The sequence below is a fragment of the Lactuca saligna genome, chromosome 1, assembly GCF_052625555.1.
Source record: "Lactuca saligna cultivar CGN05327 chromosome 1, ASM5262555v1, whole genome shotgun sequence".
Classification (NCBI taxonomy): Eukaryota; Viridiplantae; Streptophyta; class Magnoliopsida; order Asterales; family Asteraceae; genus Lactuca; species Lactuca saligna.
In genome coordinates, this window is record NC_136417.1 from 39,831,897 (window position 1) to 39,852,662 (window position 20,766).

At 34.8% G+C, this 20,766-nt stretch overlaps 4 protein-coding genes across 8 annotated transcripts; all 4 read right to left on the reverse strand.

Moving 5' to 3' along the window:
* Window positions 1-801: 801 nt before the first annotated feature.
* On the reverse strand, window positions 802-2,460 carry LOC144997422 (putative purple acid phosphatase 20). The gene is made up of 4 exons (XM_078957330.1): window positions 2,244-2,460; window positions 1,306-2,172; window positions 1,152-1,240; window positions 802-1,047 (listed from the first exon to the last, which is right to left on the reverse strand). Exons 1-4 carry the CDS (start codon window positions 2,391-2,393, stop codon window positions 852-854), a joined length of 1,302 nt encoding a protein of 433 aa, XP_078813456.1. The 5' UTR covers window positions 2,394-2,460; the 3' UTR covers window positions 802-851.
* Window positions 2,461-5,018: 2,558 nt separating this feature from the next.
* Window positions 5,019-7,077, reverse strand: LOC145033646 (uncharacterized). Of its 4 annotated transcripts, none has more exons than XM_078982238.1 (6): window positions 6,976-7,077; window positions 6,632-6,776; window positions 6,144-6,409; window positions 5,862-6,073; window positions 5,510-5,780; window positions 5,019-5,423 (listed from the first exon to the last, which is right to left on the reverse strand). In XM_078982238.1, exons 2-6 carry the CDS (start codon window positions 6,669-6,671, stop codon window positions 5,127-5,129), a joined length of 1,086 nt encoding a protein of 361 aa, XP_078838364.1. In that variant the 5' UTR covers window positions 6,672-6,776; window positions 6,976-7,077; the 3' UTR covers window positions 5,019-5,126. The 4 variants fall into 4 exon arrangements, with proteins under 4 accessions (XP_078838364.1, XP_078838368.1, XP_078838358.1 ...); XM_078982242.1 differs by having other exon boundaries at window positions 6,915-7,012; XM_078982232.1 differs by lacking the exon at window positions 6,976-7,077 and adding an exon at window positions 6,856-6,966.
* Window positions 7,078-9,036: 1,959 nt separating this feature from the next.
* On the reverse strand, window positions 9,037-9,462 carry LOC145005117 (uncharacterized). The gene has a single exon (XM_078964170.1). The coding sequence runs from the start codon at window positions 9,460-9,462 to the stop codon at window positions 9,037-9,039; it is 426 nt and encodes a 141-aa protein (XP_078820296.1).
* Window positions 9,463-10,497: 1,035 nt separating this feature from the next.
* LOC145033678 (putative purple acid phosphatase 20) lies at window positions 10,498-13,737 on the reverse strand. 2 transcript variants are annotated; one of them, XM_078982252.1, is made up of 5 exons: window positions 13,378-13,737; window positions 11,729-12,026; window positions 11,059-11,633; window positions 10,878-10,966; window positions 10,498-10,785 (listed from the first exon to the last, which is right to left on the reverse strand). In XM_078982252.1, the coding sequence occupies exons 1-5, from the start codon at window positions 13,525-13,527 to the stop codon at window positions 10,593-10,595; spliced, it is 1,305 nt and encodes a 434-aa protein (XP_078838378.1). In that variant the 5' UTR covers window positions 13,528-13,737; the 3' UTR covers window positions 10,498-10,592. The 2 variants fall into 2 exon arrangements, with proteins under 2 accessions (XP_078838378.1, XP_078838374.1); XM_078982248.1 differs by having other exon boundaries at window positions 10,501-10,785; window positions 10,878-11,633.
* Between the last annotated feature and the right edge of the window lie 7,029 nt (window positions 13,738-20,766).

Genomic DNA, 20,766 nt, shown 5'->3' on the forward strand with positions numbered 1-20,766 from the left:
TGACTCTCTAATGGGAGACAACATCTCAAATCTCCACTAATACCAATACAAAAACATGGTGGTGGCAATATCTTTTTTAAGGTCTAAACTGGAGTTTCCATTAGTTGCCATGATCTTGAACACTGATGATGCTTTTGTTGCAATGATCTTGCATATTCTGCCACGATCTTGAACAACTGAAGCTCATACATCTTACCACTCTTTTCATCATACCTTTCTTGCCTTACCCGTGCAATTTGGGTTTTGATTTTTAGGGTTTTGGTGGATAATTGGAAGAGTTTTGTGGGTTCTATGAATATTTTTTTGAAAGAAGATGATTTGATGAAGAATATGACTGTTTGGGTGAAGACACGATGGAGGATCTTAATTGATGAACCGGATGTTTGATGCTTCAATGAATAATGATTAAAGTCTTGATCAAAAGTCAAAAGTCATATGCACCGATCTTTACATGATAAAATTGTTGTAATTAGGTTATGTTTGACAAGCTAACTGAAAAAAACTAGTTGTTAAGCGATAGATAAAACTAATTGTTAACCGATAAAAAATGATGTAGTTAATAGGTTAACTGAAATATATGAAATTATATAAAAAGACATTTAGAAGATTGATTTATTTATTTATTTTATATATAATTACTACAAATGGTAGATTTAGGTGAATTAAAAAAACTCAATAAAATTACTTAAATGTTAGTGTAAACAGCATTTTAAAAACCTACTTGGTAGACTACTTTTTGATTTCACAATCTTAAAAGCATTCCAAAAAATTAACAGAATATGTAACAAACATACTCTTAATAATACCCCTTCAAGGGCTAAGAATGATATACTAAACAAGTAACAAGAATTTCATATTTCGAGCACCTTGTTACAAAGTGGATCAGTAGCAAGGCTTTGGATGAATAGCGAATCAGATTGAACCGATTCATCGTTATCGTTTCTATGCCACGACCACATTGCATAACTTTCACTTGCCACATGTAATTCTCCATGCCCAAAACTCGTTTCCCTAAATGCCGATATCTCTGATGGCGGATCTATGAACCTATTACAAATCAATGGTAATTGTCTTATGTTTCAATACTCAAACTTGTTTTCCCTGAATTAATACAATAGAGGAAAAAAAAAAAAACATTTGAGTCAACTCACATGCCACCAAGCAAATCCTTATTGCCTCCATCCCCGATTGTGATATGCAGCGGGGCACAAATCGTAACTTTTTCCTGGTAAACGCGATTCTGCAAAATAACCATACAAATTATATATACTATCAATTTATCGTTTAGATTGAAATTATACTTACAAAACGCTCATAAACATGGACATGCCCTGCAAAAACGATATCTACACGATGATGGAAAAGTAATTCTTCCATGGATTTCCTCATGTAGACTGACTCCGGCTCATCATGATGAGCAGTGTAAGAATTATACCATGGAGCGTGAACAACCACAATCAGCCATGGTGTTTTGCTCCGGTTAACCTTCTTCAGATCAGACTCTAACCATCGGTATTGTATCGAACCATGGTCAAACTCGATGTAGGAGTTCAACATGATGATGTGAACCTTTGAGACCTCAAACGAGTAATACAGGTTAGACGTAGACCCACTCTCCTCATATGGCATTCGCCACCTTGCATTATAGGAAGTGAACGGAATCTGGTGGAAGTCCGGGAGTATTTCAATGTCATGGTCGCCTTGTGCCACCATCCATGGCCGTCGGCTCGCTAGCGGCTCCACCAGCCGGCCGAATGAGTCCCACAACGGCTGCAATGCGTCGGCATAAGACAGATCTCCGTGTAAAAGCAACAGATCATAGTTTGATTGTGAGATGTGTTCCAGGGTCGATTTCGTCCATTCTGTTTGTCCAAGATCACCGGAGACGGCAAATTTGATCGGAAATCGCCTTGGAGGAGTCTTGAAAGAGAACTCAGACGTTGAACCAGGGGTAAAACAGTAATAATACACGGTGCTATGCTCCAATGGACCTATTACTACATCGTGTATTTTACCAGACTTGTAATAGACAAATTCGTAAGAAGAAACGGTGCCGTTTGCTGAATTTTGGTAGTTCCCGGAAGATGTACCATAGTATACGGTGGCTGGAGTATCCATATCTGTAATCCATGAAATTCGCATTCCATCTTCACCGACCAAAGATATATGAACCTGTTTAAAAAGAGAAATTAAGTCATTTGCACAAAAAAAAAATGGTAATGAGAGAAGTAGTAATCGATTACTTGTTGTGGAGTGGTAGGATCAGCATTTTTTGCCGGCGACACGACGAGTGATTCCCGCGGCGGAGGACGGTTATAAGAATGGGCAACTTGCACCACTCCGGCGAGGACGGCGGCCGCCGTCACCAGCAACGAGAAGCTACGGAAGTTCATATCGGAACTACACAGAGGCACAAGGGTGCAGGAGGGCGCTCCAAATTACACTGGTTTTCTACCCACGTGTTATATACCTTAAAGATTGCATGAATTTAGGACTTTACATTTATGTCAAACATTAAAGTTTATTTTTTGTTTTCAATCTTATTAATTTTACACTTAAATGCTATAAATCACAATATTCTTTTTATTTTGTTTTCGTAATATAACAATATATTCTGAGTAAATTCCAGATACGGTGGTTATGGTTTAATGAAATTCCCACTAGGAAATTCACGGATCTACCGCATATACATGTAACATGTTGATTAAATTCAAATGACCAACCTATCCAAGATTGTCTTTTATGATTTCTTAAATTATTTAAACATTTTTAAATATTGTGCTCGGTTCGGTAAAAACCAAATTATATGAGCAAACCACCAAACTCAATTTTGTAAAACTCAATTTTGACAATCGATGAAATTCATATAGTGATCATGATTAATAGATAGAGAGCAGTGACTTTTATAGCCATCAATAACCTCTTGGTGATTGTCATTAATCTTTGCATCCATTTTTTGATCAAACACTTCTAACCTTGTTTTTATGTTTAAATAATTTGATTCTACTTTGAAACTTTATTCTTTTAACACTAAGATCTGACCCGACCCAACCTACTCAATTTTTTTAAAGATAAAACTTCAAAAATGGTCTCTGTGGTTTTCAAAAATATCAAGTTTAGTCCCTAAGTTCAAAAAACCTTACAGATGGTCACTGTGGTTTCAAAACTTTTAACATTTGGTCTTTCCAGCTTACTCCGTTAGTATTTAGCCGTTAAGTAAGGGACATTTTTGTCATTTCACTACCCATGGACCATTTATGATGTTTTCTATTACTTTTTTTAGAAAAAATAAATAAATAAATAAAATTTAATATGAAAGGGGTCCCACCTCTCTCTCTCTCTCGATCGAAAAGAAGCTAAACCATTTGGACCACCATTTCTTTACTCTAAAGCTTGCGTATAACAAGAAAAAGAGAAGATCGATATCAAACAAGATCCATATCTTGTTATTCACCTGACTTTGGCCTTGAACCACCTCCTATAACCATACGTGCAATCGATCCCACTGTCGGAGCCATCACCCTAAATTTAGACCTCAATCCAATATCATCGGAGTCACTGGAGTCATCAGTAACACGACCATAACCCATTGAAAAACCCATGGATCGTTATTTACTCTACCTAAGTCGCCTCTCTCTTGTCTTTACTCCTTCTCCCCTAGATTTCCTTCTTCTCCATTGATTTTTCTCTATGTAGTTGCTTCTCTCTACCATCACCAGCTTTATTTATTTCATTTATGAACTCCTCTTCCAACTCTTTATGAGCTGTGGTAAACACTAAGCTTTGGACAACATTTGAACATTGACGGTCGCCTCCTCCTTTCAGATACTTCTTCTTATCAGCTACCACAACAGTGCCATCAAAAGCAAATGATTGGTTCCTGTTGAAATCGATGGAGGAAGATCCCAACCTGGTGAGCTTGTATTGACAAAGCTCGCAGATGTAGAGCTTTTAGAGGAAGGCGACAATCGAGATGATGCTTTCGATTTAGGTCAAATATTACACACAAAGCTTGAATCTAGGTTTCAATTTTAGATTTTGATTTGGGCTTACCAATTTAGGTCAAATTATGGTGATTTTGCTCCAATTTTGGTGGTGTCGGAGAAATAGAGAACGTGAGGATGATCGGTGAGGGAGACTATTTTATTTTTTCTAATGGGAGCAATTTATCGGATTCTTAGGCGAGTTTCAACGTGACCCAGTTCGTGAAATCTAAGAAGGATTCGGAGAAAGGAGAACCAATCTGGGATCGGAAAATCAAGAGCATTTCTATTTCGAATTCCAACAATGGTGGTGGGACTAATTTGACTCGAGTGAGTTATGAATCAATGGTGGGTTTTGTCGTCGTACCTCCTTGGCGACCTTCTTGGTGTTGCAAATCTTGCAAGAGTATGACATCTTTCAGATGATGTTGAGGCTTATATCGGGTATAATTGCGAGACAAACAAAGCAACAATGGCGGTGGTTAGTGGTCTGAAAATTATAGTGGCGATGGTGGTGCTTCACCACCGGTAGGTGTAGGTCTGAATGGAAGGAGAAAAAGTTCAGATTGGGTTTTTTCCGCTTTGATTCTTCATCCCGAGAGAGAGAGAGAGAGAGAGAGGACCCTTTAATATTAAATTATTATTATTATTTTAAAATAGAACATAACTTCAAAAATAGTCCCTGCGGTAGTGAAATGACAAAATTACCTTTCACTTAACGGTTAAAAGCTAACGGAGTTAACGATAATGACCATTTGTTAAAAGTTTTGAAACCACATGGACCATATGTAAGGTTTTTTAAACTTAGAGACTAAACTTGATATTTTCAAAAACCACAAAGATCATTTTTGAAGTTTTATCTTTTTTTAATCTTCTCTTCACAACACCGGATCACCACCATCCCCATGTCTCTAAACCATCAATGACACTGACCAAACCGATTTTCCATTTGCAAAAAAGAAAAGGTTTTTTTGTAACTATGATACACCTTTTGGGAAATTAGAATATTTTTTATGTAGACCCGAATAGCGTGTATTTTATAATTTACAAATGTAATTATTTTATAACTTACAAAAAATTATTCACACAAACATTAATTAAGTAATAATATTATGTTACCAAACTCCGAACACTTAAATATAGCTAACATTTACCAAGGAGAAGCGCTTTTAGGATAGCATCGCTGATCCCATCAGCATAAGGGAACAAGTGACCAGCACCCTTGAGCTCGTGATAGTTTATCCATGGAAGCTGTTTAGCGATATAACGTTGCAGTGTCACAGGCACAATTTTATCATCATCACCCATCCAAATATCAACGGATCCTTCATTGTTTGGAAACGGGTTCTCAATATCCAACGGGTCGAATTCCCAGGTACCGAATCCAATATTCAAGTCACGGTGGAGGGACTCGTATTCTCCTTGCTGTCTTATTTGTCCCTTTTCAGCACACAAACAAGAGTTGCATCATATCATATCATCAATCAGGGTTTAATCAACTACGATGGTGAAAAAATTGCAGGTACCTCAAGTAATGGTGCCCTTCCAGCTGTAAATTTGGGCAAAAGTTGTATGTCTTGAGGAGAAAGAATATCAGGGCTATTAGCAATGAGAGTGGAAGAAGGAAAGAATCTCTGAGTGTTCCACCAGTATGTCAGCCATGGAAGGTAATGAGCAACACGTAGGCTCCATTGATCTTCCACAAACTGCTTCGAATACGCTTCTTGTGATAACTTCAATGGCAAACGTGGCCACCAGTAATTAATTACTGGAGCAATTAGAGTCGCTCCTGCTAGCCTATTTCCATGATCACATATTATCATCAGATCACAACCTTCTGGGTTTCATAAAATTCAAACGGAATTTGCCATGAAAAACCTGTGTGGAATGTAATTCAGACAAGTCCAAGTGAGTTGACCACCCATTGAAAAACCAACAACATAGAATTTTGATCCAAGTCCTAATTGATCAGCAAGCTCCTCGATATCCAAAGCCGAACTCTTTAAAGTTTGGTTAGGGTTTGGATCACTCTCTCCATAACCGGGTCGATCATATGAAACAATATGTATCCCCAATTCTTCAATTAGGGTCTGTTAAAATCAACCAATCAATCAAGAAACCGAATAACGAAACTAATAAATGAGAAACGAAAAACGATACCGAGGAGGCTGACGTGGCAATAACAGCAAAATGCTTGTTAGAGTCGAAGCCATGGACATAAATTATCTTGTATTTGGCGACCTCTTTGGGCACACCATATTCTCTGTAGGACAAATGTCTTCCGTCACGAAGCTTGATTCTAGGGTTTGTAATGGGAGGTCCGTCTGGAGATCCGATTTTTTTGGGTGGGGGTGGACAAGCTGCTTGATAAGCCCATGCCAGAAAACCGTTAACGAAGATGACGAGTAGTGATTTCTTTATAATACCTGAAATATTTCTAAGTAGAGTCATAAAATCAGAACTGTATGAGAAATATGAGAGAAATTCAAAGTCGATAAATTGGGGTTAATGATCATCATGTTTGGGAACTCGATCAAGTTCATGGATTGGAATCAGAATTGGAACAAAATCCACTCTGATCTTGATGAACTTTACTGAGTATATTAAAAACACAAATAAATCCATGATGCATGCGTCAAATAGAGCACCTGGAGGGAAAGAAGAGGAAGAATCAGATTTGGCTTCCATATCGTTGGTGTTTCGATCTTCAATGGCGGAGAAGATGGTTTCATTCACTTGGAAGAGTTAAGTTGTACTGAGAATCCTGAGCGTATTCATATCTTTTGAGTTCATCTAAAACAATAATCCACATAGTAACATATTAGCAATTCACAAAAATAACTATGTTTGAAAAGTATTTAGTATCCACTACCATATTTTTATCATCAATCACAAAATAATTACTAGTTTTATTAACAAAATATGCTGTACGTTTGGATACATGCTTTCTGAATTTTGTGTAAAGATAAAGCTTTAAACTTTTTCAACCAACCATGTGAAATCTAGTTACGTCCTTCTCGTGAAGATTTGAGAGAGCCTCAATTCTTACAATTCACATCTTTGATATTAATTATAAATAAAAAATAGCATAAAAAAGCATGTATGTTTTCTTTTGAAGTGTACTAGAATTTTGCGTTGCTCTTTTTTACTGAATCTCAAATAAAAAAAATAAAATTAAATTAAAAAAAGAAGAAGAAGGAGAGAGAGAGAGAGAGAGAGAGAGAGAGAGAGAGAGAGAGAGAAAAGGAAAACCAGCATTGTGTGTAGTTTGTACTGTCTGTAATTTGTTGTTTTCTACTATGATAAAGACCTCACATGACATGAAACCTGTTTAATTTGATGGGTAAATGACAGTCTTATTTTTTTTTAACTTAAAATCTACTACATCAAACTCTGCCATTTGTCGTAACCCAAATTTCTTACTCATGCAATTTTCATGGCATACTAAACAAACAAGAAGGTAAGACAAAACAAAAAAATAATCAAGATTGACGATCTAGAGACATTGGAAGATGGAAACCCGTTTGATTGCTTAGGGGTGTTTGGGATTGCTTATAAAAAAAGCTTATTTGCTTATTGGATAAGCAAATAAGCTAAAAATGTGTTTGGGTAAGTGAAAAGTGCTTTTAAAAAGAGCTTTTTGGTAAATGAGAATAAATAGTTTTTAAAAAGCAAGAGAATCGTGGTTTTTAAGGGTTTATTGACTTTTTAGTTTTTACCATCTTAAAACCCAATCCAAACATATTTTTAAAACTGCTTTTAGAAAAAAACCATAAATCAATAAACATTTTTCTAAAAAAGCACTTTTAGTTATGAAAAGGACTCCCAAACACCCTCTTAAAACATAAAGTTATAACACAAGAAATAAAGCTAGATATACATCTATGAATTGGTGGACTTATCAATGGTGAAGTATATGTTCTAACGGTAATCTTTATGAATTATGAATGGTTTAAATTAGTTCTTTGTTTTGAGTGAGTGTTTTATTATTAACTATGTGTGAGACCCATATATTACATGAGTTTAATTAAAAAAAATAAATATGAAAATTTAACAATTTGAAAAGTTTGAATTTATAAGAAAAATAAGAAATTTTTTGAATACATTACATATATAAACCCTTTCTAATAAATACTTTACATATATATTACTTTACATATTAAATGTGGAATTTTAATTTAATAAAATGAAAAATACAATAATATGACAAGTGGAAAATAAAAAATTTAAAAATTATTGAAAATGTCATGTGTCCAAATGAATGAGAAGAGGACATGTGGTAAAAAAAACCTTCATTTATTATAGTATATTTAATTTTGTCATTTTTTGTTCTAAATTTTTAATATAGGAGAAGATTAATACCAATATGGTTGTAAGGCTATGAGGAGTGATCACACCCACCCCACTGAAAAAACATTGTCACATGTGGATCATGTTAGATTCACACCCAACCCAATAAAGACTGGAAATGGTTAACACTCAACAAATTCTTTTTTTTAATTTTTTTAATTTTTTGAACATTATATTAATTAAAAAGCATAATTTATAACATATATTAATTTTTTAAAACATAAAAAAATAAAAACACATTTCATTAATTAAAACATAGAAATTTAAAACTTAAATTAGTAAAATTAAACATTACATTGTCTAAATAAAATAAAAATAAAAAAAACATAGAAAAATTTTAATCGTCGTCGTTGTCGTCACTGGTATCATTCGGCTCGTCGCCACCACCATCATCCTCCTCATCGTCATCATTGTCGTCTTCACCGTCATATTTCCCTTGAAATTGTCGTTCCCATATGTATGCGGTCAAACCACGTCGTAGATTGTGATGTATTTCACGGTTTTGTATTTCCAAAACCCTTGAGAAGTATGCCGGACTGCCAACTTGTATTACTTTGGGTGGGTTAAGTATATTGTTTGTGGTATATGAGCAAATAGTCCTACCCTCTTCTTCTATTATCATGTTATGTAAAATAACACAAGCAGTCAACACCGTTCTCAATTTTTCTCTATCCCATGTTCGTACTGGATGTTTGATTATGTGTCACTTTTGTTTGATGACTCCAAACACCCGTTCTATATCCTTCCTTGCAGATTCTTGTGCTAACTTGAACATTTTTTGTTTATCGTCGGCCGAAAATGTGTATGACTTGACAAATGGAGCGTATTCTGGATATCTCCCATCAACTAGGTAATACTCATATTTGTATTCATTTCCATTGACAACATATGACATTTCTGGTGCTTTACCCTGTAAAATATTGTTAAATATCGGAGACGTTTGGAGCACATTCAAGTCACTGTTTGACCCAGCCATACCAAAGAATGCATGCCAAAACCATAAGTCATTTGAAACCACCGCCTCCAAAATAAGAGTTGGCACCCTATGATCACCTCGCGTGAACTGGCCACGCCACGTATTGGGATAATTTTCCCACTCCCAATGTGTACAATCAATGCTACCAAACATCCCTGGAAAACATGTTTCGCTTGATGCGTGACTTAAAACTGTTCGACTTTGCTTTTAGTCGAATGTCGCAAGTATGTCACGATAAAACTCTATGACATACTCACAAAATAAATATGTATACTCTCGGCCCGTCCTTTTAGACATTTTCAGATACTCATCTGATGCATCTGCAGTGATGCCGTATGCCAATTGTCTAAGAGCAGCCGTACATTTTTGTATCGTAGTAAAACTGCATTTACCTCTAGCATCTCATCGTAATTGAAAAAATTCATAATTACATGCCAAATCTCTAGTTATACGTAAAAATAATTTTCTACTAATACGAAAACGTTCTTCGAATTTTGATAGGCCATATAAACTATCAACGACAAAATAATCACGTACCAAAAGTTCATGTGCCGCATCTCGATCCCGATTGATACATTTTCTATGCATCTTCTCCACATTTGAACTTTCATCCCTCTCACGTGTCACGTCTCGTGCCGCAGATAATAGTGTATACAAAATAAAATCGTCATCGGAATTGTTATCATCGGAAGACGAAATAATTGGAGGTGGAAAATTATTAATTTTTTGGTTTGATGTGTGTGTTTGTTTTGAAAAAATGTGGGTGTGGTTTAGTGGAAATTGTGAATAAAGTGGATGTGTATATAGATAATTTGAAAAAAAAAAAAAAAATTGTTGTTAATGGTTATAACGGTCGATTGTAACGTTCGAAAATCAATTGCCCAATCAAACACCTCGTCTTCGTCCGTCTTCCGCCTCACGCTACACGCAATCCACCGGACTTGGGGGCGGTGTTCACGCGTGGGAGAGGTTGTCACCTCAGCCCAAGACGCGTGAAACTACTCCCATACCGGTAGCCTAATATAGATTCAAAATAGGGTAGGATTGACAATGTTGTAATATTCGCTTTACATGGCAATTAGTGAAAGAGTTCTTTGATGATGAAAAAGGATCTCTCCTTTTTACTAGTTATCAAATGATTCAAACCCCTTATCAAGTTTTCCTTGTCCTTGTTATAATTTTGGAACACTTTAACCTCGGTTTTCTCATGAAGTAACATTATAAACCTTTTGTATTTTTTTTTAGAAACGTTACGTTTTACAATATTTATATTGATGAAGACATCATTTTTTATTAGCTTTACAAGCTGTATCAGAAGCAAAGCTTTTTAACCAAACAGAATCAGATTCAACCGATTCATCGTCATCATTTCTATGCCACGACCACTTTGCATAACTTCCATTAACAATCTCAAGTTCGCCATGACCAAAACTCGCTTCCCTAAATACCGATATCGGTGGCTGTGGTTCTTTATACCTACGATTTACAAAAACAAAGTTTCTAAAATTATTCAACAATCAAAGCTGCAAACATACACAAAATTCTTCATTTCAATTGAGTCAACTCACTTGGAAGCAAGACCTTCTCGGTTTCCTCCATCCCCAATTGTGATATACATCGGCCCGCAGTTATCAATTTCTTGATTGTAAACGCGATTCTGCAAGAATACGAAGTGAGATGATCACTTAATCGGTTATTTATCTGTAAAAAAAATCGTTTCAGATCTGGAGCTATGAAGATGTGGCTTACAAAGCGTTCGTAAGCGTGAACATGTCCTGCAAAAACGAGATCTACACGAGCTTTATAAAGCATTCCCTCCATCATTACCCTCATATCGATCGACTCTTTCTCCCCTTGATGAGCGTAGTTAGAGTTATACCATGGAGCATGAACAATCACAACCAGCCATGGTGTTTTACTCCGGTCAACCTTCTTCAAATCAGACCCCAACCATCGAATTTGGTCAGATCCATATCCAAAATCGGCGTAGGAACCCAACATGACGACGTGGACGCCTGACACCTCAAACGAGTAGTACAAATTAGACGTGGATCCGCTCTCTTCAAACGGCATATGCCACCTGGCGTTGTAGGCGGTGAACGGAGTGTGGTGGATGGCCGGAATTTTCTCAACCTCGTGGTTGCCTTGTGTCACCATCCACGGCCGTTGGCTCGCTAGCGGCTCCACCAGGCGGCCGAATGAGTCCCACAACGGCTGAATCCTATCGGCGTAAGACAAATCTCCGGGAAGCAGAAACACATCGTAATTTGATTGCGAGATGTGTTCGAGTGTCGATTTCGTCCATCCAGTTTGTCCAAGATCACCTGCATGTGTTTAAATTTTAAATAATAAATAATAAATAATAAATCCCCAGTTCTTCAGATCATATACTAACAAAAAAATGTTTGAAATTTGTAACCTGAAACAGCAAATTTGATCGGAAATTGCGCCGGAGGAGTTTTGAAAGAGTATTCAGGGGTTGAAGATGAACCAGTGGCAAAAGAGTAATAATAGACTGTGTTTGGGTTCAATGGGCCTATTACGACGTCGTGTATTTCACCAGAAATGTAAGTTAAATACTCGTAAGACGAAATTACCCCGGTAGCGGAGTGTTCGTATTTCCCTGAAGATGTACCGTAGTTTACGATGGGTGGAGTATGTTTGTCTGTAATCCATGAAATTCTCATTTTATTTTCACCAGCCAAAGATACATGAACCTGTTAAAAAAAATCACAATTTATTACTGCCTCCGTCCCAAAATTATAGTCCATCTTTCCTTTTTGGATTGTCCCAAAATAATAGTGAACTTCTAAAAATAAATAACATTTTTACTAAAATACCCCTCATTATTACTTAACCAAATAAACATTTAATGAAACATTAAATACAAAGTAAGGACAAAACTGTCATTTTATTATATAAAGTTAGTGGTAATCAATGTTGTTCTTAATCTATGTGTTTTTTGTTTGTGGACAATAATATTGGGACGGAGGGAGTATAATATATATCACTTTTTTGTAGTAATATCTTTATTTATTTATTTATCTATTTATTGTGTTGATTTGATAAGAAACAAAATATTTATATTGACCTATACATTTGAAGCACTTGGAAGACTTCTAGTCCAAGTAAAACTTTGCCTTGATGGCATTTAATATGCGAATTTAATTCTATCATCAACAATAACTTTTTGGGTATACATATGTCAGTGTGTGAAAATCCGACTTCTAAATATTGATTGTGAAAAGAAAGGTGATTTTACGAAGGATTTTTTTTTCCCAAGAAAAATAATGTATTTTCTAAAACATGGTGTTTTGTGAAAGAAAATTTCCCAAATATAGTTTTTTATATCATAGTAAAATGTCTTGAAATAGTGATTATGAATTGTGTGTATGATATAATAATAATAATAATAATAATAATAATAATAATAATAATGGAATAACATCTTATAGATTCAAACTTTGGTGAGCAAAACTATCATATGTAACATTGATATTAACGAGTAGTATGTCAACAATGGTGATAGAAACAAGGACAATAAACATTGCAAAATAAGTAATATTATTATATGTTTATGATTTTTTAAGTTAAATATCACTATTTACTCTAGTTATTAATAGAAAAATAAAAAGGACAGAAAAGAACAAAACAATTATTATTCATAATTTTCAAGTTAAAAAAGTTTTTTTTTTTTTGTTCTGGATTGAAAGATAATGACTGGAAAGTTGACAATATTGTGTAAATATTTAATAATTATAACAAGATAACATATGAAGGAATATCTGCCGTTATAACTTTTCCTAATCCTATTATTTTCCTAAATCGAAATGAATTTGAGAAAAAGAAAAATAAAAAATAAAAAATCTTCCATGCTCTTTCCTCCTAAAAAAATCTGTAGAACACCCTCTTTTTTTTCTCACCAAAAAAGAAAAAAGAAACTGGAGTAACACATTAAGATCTATGTTGAGTGTTTTCGTAAGTCCGAGATTGATCTAAATGCTTTATACAATCGCCATTGTTAATCAATGAGGAATTTAGGGCAATGAAAGAAGAGTAATTGATTACTTGTTGTGGAGTGGTCGGATCAGCATATGCGGCGACTAATACAGCAAAGTCCTCCCTTGGTGGAGGCCGGTCATATGCATGAGCAATTTCCATGGCTCCGGCGAAGACTCCGGCCAGAATCATCAGCGACCAAAACTCCGGCAACCCCATATCAGAACCAGAGAGAAAAAATAGGAAGTTGAAGATAGATGAGAAATGGAGGATTGAGGAACTGGAGCTTTTAACTGTAGTGGCTGAATGTCGATAGGTGTTATTAGTTGGAGCTACAAAACAAAACTAATAGTGATGATAGGTGGTATGGTTTTGCATATCTGGTTCAGTTGTTTGAAATTTCTTTCCGATTCATACGATATTGATGACAACTACCTTGTCCAAATTTATGATGGTAAAGGATTTAATAAACGAGTCAAACTTTTTATTTGTTTTATCAATTTTATTTTATGAACCTTTTATTTCTATGAGAAAATTGCAAAACAGAAATATCAAAATGAGGGAATATGTCAAAAAATTACTGTACTTTTTACTTTGGGATAATGACTTGAAAGGGTAACGGACTTTCGATTTTTGTCACATTTAGTCACTAAACTTTTTTTCGTTATCTATTTGCCATTGAACTATTGAAACTGTTCACATTTTACCCTTATGACCGACTGTTACCGGTCATAAGGGTAAAATGTGAAAAGTTTCAATACTTTAGTGGCAAATAGATAACGAAAAAAAGTTTAGTGACTAAATGTGAACAAAATCGAAAGTTCGTTTCCCTCTAAAAACTTCAATGACTAAATGTGAACAAACTTTCTATTGTATTATGTTTTAGCAAAATTATTTATTTTTGTTTAATTGTAGCAACATTTGTTGATGAAGAAATCTATGAAATAAAAAAAACAAAATGTAACATCCGGATTTCTAGGTATCATAATTTAAGTATTTTTCTTTTGAGTTAAGAAGAGAGACTCGACGAGTTGACGCCTCAACTCGTCGAGTAAGGTCGTGACTGATGACTCGGATTAATGAATGGATTCGACGAGTCGGTGAGGCGACTCGACGAGTCCGCGCTGTTGGCAGAAACCCTAAGTCTTTGGGCCCGAGCCATATTTAAAGGCACTTATGGCCTTCAATTGCGACTACATTTCCCATAAGTGAGAACTCTAGCGAGCTTGAGTATGTAGAGTGAGAGGAAGAGTTATCTTGAACTTTTTGGTGTGATAGATCTGGACCCTTCTAGGTCCAAAAAGCCGAGAATATGAAGCTTTAGTAGAGTAAACCTTGGGGTTCGAAGTTAGGAAGCATAACCTTAACCAGCAATGTGATGAAATAAAATGATGAGAGATAGGTGATGATAATTAGGTAAATAGATGATGATGAATATGTGATGTAGGATGAAAGGAGATACCATAACCTTAACCAACAATGTGGCGATGTAGTAATCTACCAGAGTATAGATGGCGACCACTGACTATTCTAGACAACCCAGTGGAAACACCAGCAGACCTATAATCTGTAGGTGATGAATTACGATTTCAGGCGATGTTGTAACTACGTATTCATGCGATGATACTCTAACCCCTTACTATGAATTACGAGTTCAGACGATGTTGTAACTACATATTCATGGGAAGTTACAAATTTCGCATGTCAAACCAATGGTCATAATTCACATCAGTGAGAATGGTTTATTTTTTTGTAAAACCAAAATCAGATTGGAAATTTTAATTTTTTATTTTGGAAAATGTCAAACCATTGGTTTTTTATTTCGGTTTTGGTTTTTTGTTTTTTTTTAAATATATTTTCAGGGTTTTGTTTTTTTTTTTGTTTTTTTGTTTTTTTTTTATTTTTTTATTTCATGGATTTCTTCATTAACAAATGTTGCTACAATTTAACAAAAATAAATAATTTGGTAAAACATAATACAAGAGGAAGTTTGTTCACATTTAGTCATTGAACTTTTTAGAGGGAAACGAACTTTCGATTTTGTTCATATTTAGTCACTAAACCTTTTTTCGTTATCTATTTGCCATTGAACTATTGAAACTTTTCACATTTTACCCTTATGACCGGCAACAGTCGGTCATAAGGGTAAAATGTGAACAGTTTCAATAGTTCAATGGCAAATAGATAACGAAAAAAAGTTTAGTGACTAAATGTGATAAAAATCGAAAGTTCGTTACCCTTTCAAGTCATTATCCCTTTTACTTTTTTACATATGGGACTACTGCTACATGCTAAATCAATTTTGGCTGTGGATTGATTTTTAGGTTTTGTGTATGAAGTTTGTGGATCACATATCCAATCATTTATATAGAAGATGTAGACTAAACGACTGCAACCTTTAATAAAAATTTGTTGGTTTTTTAACGTTTGAATGTTGCTGCAATAAACTGAAATTTAAATAAAAATATTTAATTGTTAAATCAATTCTGGCTGTGAGATTGATTTTTAGGTGTTTTTTTTAAGCGAAAACCTGTGAAGTCTTCGGACCACATCTGTATCCATCTGCAGCAGAAGAGGTGGACTAAACGGCTACAACATGTAATAAGAAGTTTGTTTTTTTTAACGTCTGCAGACCGCTGCAATAAACTGAACTTTAAATAAACAGATTTTACAAACTTAATTTAGTTTTTCAAATATCAAAATTTTAATAATTCTAGTCTTATAACATTGAAATAATATTCATACAATCAAATTAGTCTTACAATAACATTTTTTTGTCTTTCAATAACAATTTCATTTAAAATAATTCATTCAATATTTTGCATAAAATGTTAAACAATTTCTTCTCGTAACCGAGTCATATATTCAGAGTCCACTGCAATACTACGTTTTCCTCCACCGAATTGTTGTTTAACATATATGATGTGTCATGTATTTAAAGCGTATGTAGAAGTCATTTTATTGACATTATTTATCTACACAACATCGAATAAAACTGATTTAAATAACTTTACTAACATTATTTAAAGACGTTTATATAAAATAATTAAACATAATAATTGCTAAATAACAATAAATAAAATTGTGACTTTAGCAAACAACATGTTCATTTTGTTAAATTTTCTTAGATGATAGTTATTTTCTCGTTTAGCTTCAATAGATTTGGTAATTTTAATGATTAGCTTTATAATTTATTAACTTTTAGTTATAGACAATGTACCATAGAAAAGTATTTATATGAAAATTATCAAATGGTTTTGAAATTATATAAAATATACTTGAATTGTTTATAATATCCTTCATAATATTATTGAAATAATAAACATGTTAAAAAAAATCTATGTTGAATAATATAACTTAAAGTAAAGTGAGAATAAGTTTGAAGATGAGGGTCCAGTGTTACACTGCATAGCACACGGGCAATAGTTTTTAAGTCATAAGTTTTTTAAAAAGCAAACAATTGTGAAATGACAAATGTTGCGTATGTGCTATGCGGTGCAACAAGAAGTGGCCAAAAGTGGTTTTTTATAGAAAAACCGTAACATCCTGTTTTCCTTCATTTATTCTTTCAGGGTCGTAGGTTGGGAGTCGATTGTGTAAAATCTTTGAGCCTTGAGGAGGTAAATATTAGACCTTGTGGAAGGAGGTAATGATGGTTGAGAGATCTAGCTTTTGAATTGTTTTTTTTTTTTTTTTTTTTTTGGGGGGGGGGGGGGGGGGGCAGAGGGTAAAAAGAGAAAAGTCATAGGTCGGGTTCTTGCATGAAATATATTAATTTTTTTTTGAGAAGTTTTTAGAATTTAGCCCAAGATATTTAGATAATATTGTAGATCTCTTCAACACCTTTCCATAGATATAAAGAACGTTAAAAACATAGTTGGAACGAAGAAGTTAAGACAATTTGAAGTCATGACAATTTTATCTAAGATTAGAAAAATAATTTTATCCACTATTTTGAATCAAAATAGGGATCCAAATTGTGTATCCATCGTATACAAACAAATATATTTCTACCAAATACATACCTAATTTAGTAAAACATACTATATTAGGTATGTATTTGGTAGAAATATATTTGTTTGTATACGATGGATACACAATTTGGATCCCTATTTGTAACGCCCGTAGATACGGGCTAGTCAATTTAGAGATAATAGGGGTCGAAAATGATTTTTCGACAAAATATTATTTAGAATAAATAATTTGAACCAAGTTGTAGTATATGTCACAAGGTGTCCGTACAAATAAAGAACGCCGAAATTCGAGTTATAACGAAGAAGTTATGACTCGTCGAAGTTTCGCGACGGAACCGACACGGCACCGGGAAGCGTAAAAAGTGAATTTACGATAGAGCGAGATTTATCCTTAGTGGTCTAAATGAAAGTCGTAGAATATGTTAAACCGAGAAAATCCATAGAAAGAACGCCCAAATCTGACTTCGTATGAAGAAGTTATGATTTTTCTAAGATTCGGCTTAGCAGTGTACAACCCGAAACTCGAATTTTAGTTCGAGCGGTTTTTGGCTTATGCAACCTAAATGAGAGTTGAAGATCTTATTAATAGGAACTCAACGGTAAAAAGACAGACGAAAACGGAGTCCGTATGAAGGAGTTACGAATTCTTCGCGGTCATTTAACAGTCTAAACGCCTCGTACTGTTAAATTTAAGATTGGTCGAGAATTAGCCGACGGAGTCAAAATGAAAGTTGTAGATATTATTTTTACCTACGCGTGGATATAAAGAACGTCAAAAACGGAGGTCATATGTGAAAGTTATGGATTTTAGAAGTCGGAAGTGTGTCGTGCGAAAATGGGTGATGTGGCACAATCTTGGCCATTGCTTTCTCCCCAAGTCTTTCCACTAGATGGTGACATGTGGCACCAAGTTCAGCCATTTTCACCCTATAAATATCACCTCTCCCACCCTCATTTTCTTCACACCTTTCCCATTCTTTCTTCTCTTTACTCCCTCTCTCTCTCTCTAGAACCTCTCTCTAGCCCTGAAATCCACCGAAAAGCCTAGGGAACCTCCCTAGCACGAGGCGGAAGCCCCGGAGTGCTCGACGGCTCCGAGAAGAAGAGCTTTTCGGCTCAGAAACGTTGCTCCAAGCAAATCTTGGTTTTCTATAAAACCCGCTGTAAGTGAGCTACGCCTACACTATTTTTAATATAGTTTTTATTTAATTATATTAATGTTATTAAGAACATGTAATAAATACTTGGGCTATTATTATGGGTTATATAAGTATTTTTTTAACGTTTATATAATAGTAATAATAGCTAGACTATTAATTATTCTCGGTTAATAATAGACTAAAATCTATTGGTAATAATACTAGGTTTCGTCGAAGGAAATTATTTTAAAGTAAACGAAGCGCTGTCCGAGTACCGAGTCACCACCTTCTCAGGTGAGTGCATGGTCCCTTTCATCTTACACATAGATATGAAGTATTTATTATATAATTTACGTGTTGTGAGTGCATAGTTCCCTTTCATCTTACACATAGATATCAAGTATTTTAATATAAATTACGTGTCGTATGTGCATATTGTCTGAATACTTGCTGTCTATGTTGGGTGAAAGATTTTTATACATGTTTTAAATGATTTAAACTGTATATGTATTTTATATCTACAAAATGTGTTGGGTAAAACATGGGTAGATGAAATAGTTGTTTTGTGATAACACGATGGGAGACATCAGTGTTGTCAGTGATCCAATCATCTAGTGGAGTATAGATGACGACTATGGACGATACTAGACGGTCCAGTGGAACGATAGCAGGTTCGTAACATGTAGGTATTTTTGAACTAGGTGCTCATTAGGTATTTTTGAACTGAGTGTGTTCACTACGTATCTTTGAACTGAGTGTGTTCACTAGGTATTTTGAACTACGTGTGTTCACTAGTTACTTTTGAACTAAGTGTTTACCAGATGTTTCGGACTACGTGTTCACCAGATATATTCTATAAGCCTTGGTAATGTTGGACTTCGTGTCGATTCCTTAGGAATAAATAAACGAGGAATAGCTGATTCTTAGGGTAGATCCTTAAGACTAAAGAAGATAATAAGGATGGGTAATTGGGTTGATTGTTTGATTGTTTAAACATAATAATTATATTATTATGGGTTGAAAACCCTATGTACTCACCAGGTTTCCCAACCTGACCCACTCAGTTTATTTATATCACAGGTGTTGATACGAAGTCACTTTATACTGAGAGATTTAAAGAGATGTAGATCACTAGTGTAAATAAATGTAAGTTCTGTTTATGCTTATGTTCATGTATTGACGATGACATCCCAAACGTTTTAAAATGAATAAAGTATGTTTCTTCGGAAATGTTTAATAACGTATTTATCATGTTTTTCTGGGAACAAACTCCGCAACATTTTTATTAAAAGAAGAACTTTGATTTTTATAAAGCATAAACAAAATCGGTCTTTTCTAGCCGTGAAAATGGGGATGTCACACTATTTTGATTCAAAATAGTGGATAAAATTATTTTTCTAATCTTAGATACCGATTTTTAACATCTCTGGATTTTGAATTTAAATGTTGAAACTTCCAATTATATTAAGTTCATATTTTATTAAGTAAACATAAATTAACACGTTTACGACAAAGGGGTACATGCCACCTTCCTCCTGCTCATCGGTCTCACGACTAACATGAGAGGTACATCAAAATATCCATTAATGTAATAGCGGAGCCAGACTTAAAGTAAATGGTATCCCAAGTTTGTTTTTTCGAGGTATCTTCACAACGGATGAGCATGGAGCGGATCGGGTCGGTTTTGACCTAAAACCGGCAGACTAGTTGTTTGTTTGTGTTTATAAGTGAAGGGATGTGTATATATAGACTACATAAAACGAAAATGTAACATCCGTAATTTGCGGGTATTCTATTTTAATTATTTAATCATTTAATTTTTGGAGTTATTGTAGGGACTCGGCGAGTTGGTGCCTCCACTCATCGAGTAGGGTCGTGATTTTTGACGCGTTTTAGCGATTGGACTCGACGAGTCAGTGCTAAAGAGGAAAATCCTAATGTCTCGGGTTTAGGACCTATTTAACGGTCCTTATGGCCTTCATTTGCAGCCACTTACACCCCTGAGAAACCCTAGAGAGTGAAGAGACTTTATAGAGCAAGGGAAAGGCTAATTCATCATCCTTTTGGTGTGTTCTTGCAAGAAGGAGTGGGAAAGTCCAAGCTAGATCGATTTTGGAGCTTGGATATGTGTTATTCATACTGAGATTCGCTTCTGGAGGTATAAATCCTTTCCCATTTCGTGTATTTGATAGATTGCTTGAATCTAGGGTTTCTTTGCATCATTTTGGGTTGGATTATGAAGCAAGTGATGTCCCAAGGTGGTGTAGATGTTGGATCTGGACCATGAAAGGTCCAAAGAGTCCTAACCTTCCAGCTTTATGCTGTTTCATGAGAGTTTTGAGACT

Coding starts and splice junctions, on each gene's coding strand:
- LOC145033678 (XM_078982248.1), bottom strand. CDS start 13,527: ATGGGGTTGCCGGAGTTTTGGTCGCTGATGATTCTGGCCGGAGTCTTC. Junction 12,027..13,377: donor ATCCGACCACTCCACAACAA/GTAATCAATTAC, acceptor TTTTTTTAACAG/GTTCATGTATCTTTGGCTGG. Junction 11,634..11,728: donor GATCAAATTTGCTGTTTCAG/GTTACAAATTTC, acceptor AAACACATGCAG/GTGATCTTGGACAAACTGGA.
- LOC144997422 (XM_078957330.1), bottom strand. CDS start 2,393: ATGAACTTCCGTAGCTTCTCGTTGCTGGTGACGGCGGCCGCCGTCCTC. Junction 2,173..2,243: donor ATCCTACCACTCCACAACAA/GTAATCGATTAC, acceptor CTTTTTAAACAG/GTTCATATATCTTTGGTCGG. Junction 1,241..1,305: donor TCCATGTTTATGAGCGTTTT/GTAAGTATAATT, acceptor GTTATTTTGCAG/AATCGCGTTTACCAGGAAAA.
- LOC145033646 (XM_078982238.1), bottom strand. CDS start 6,671: ATGGAAGCCAAATCTGATTCTTCCTCTTCTTTCCCTCCAG. Junction 6,074..6,143: donor TTGCCACGTCAGCCTCCTCG/GTATCGTTTTTC, acceptor TGATTTTAACAG/ACCCTAATTGAAGAATTGGG. Junction 5,781..5,861: donor CTGAATTACATTCCACACAG/GTTTTTCATGGC, acceptor TCATGGAAATAG/GCTAGCAGGAGCGACTCTAA.
- LOC145005117 (XM_078964170.1), bottom strand. CDS start 9,462: ATGTTTGGTAGCATTGATTGTACACATTGGGAGTGGGAAAATTATCCC.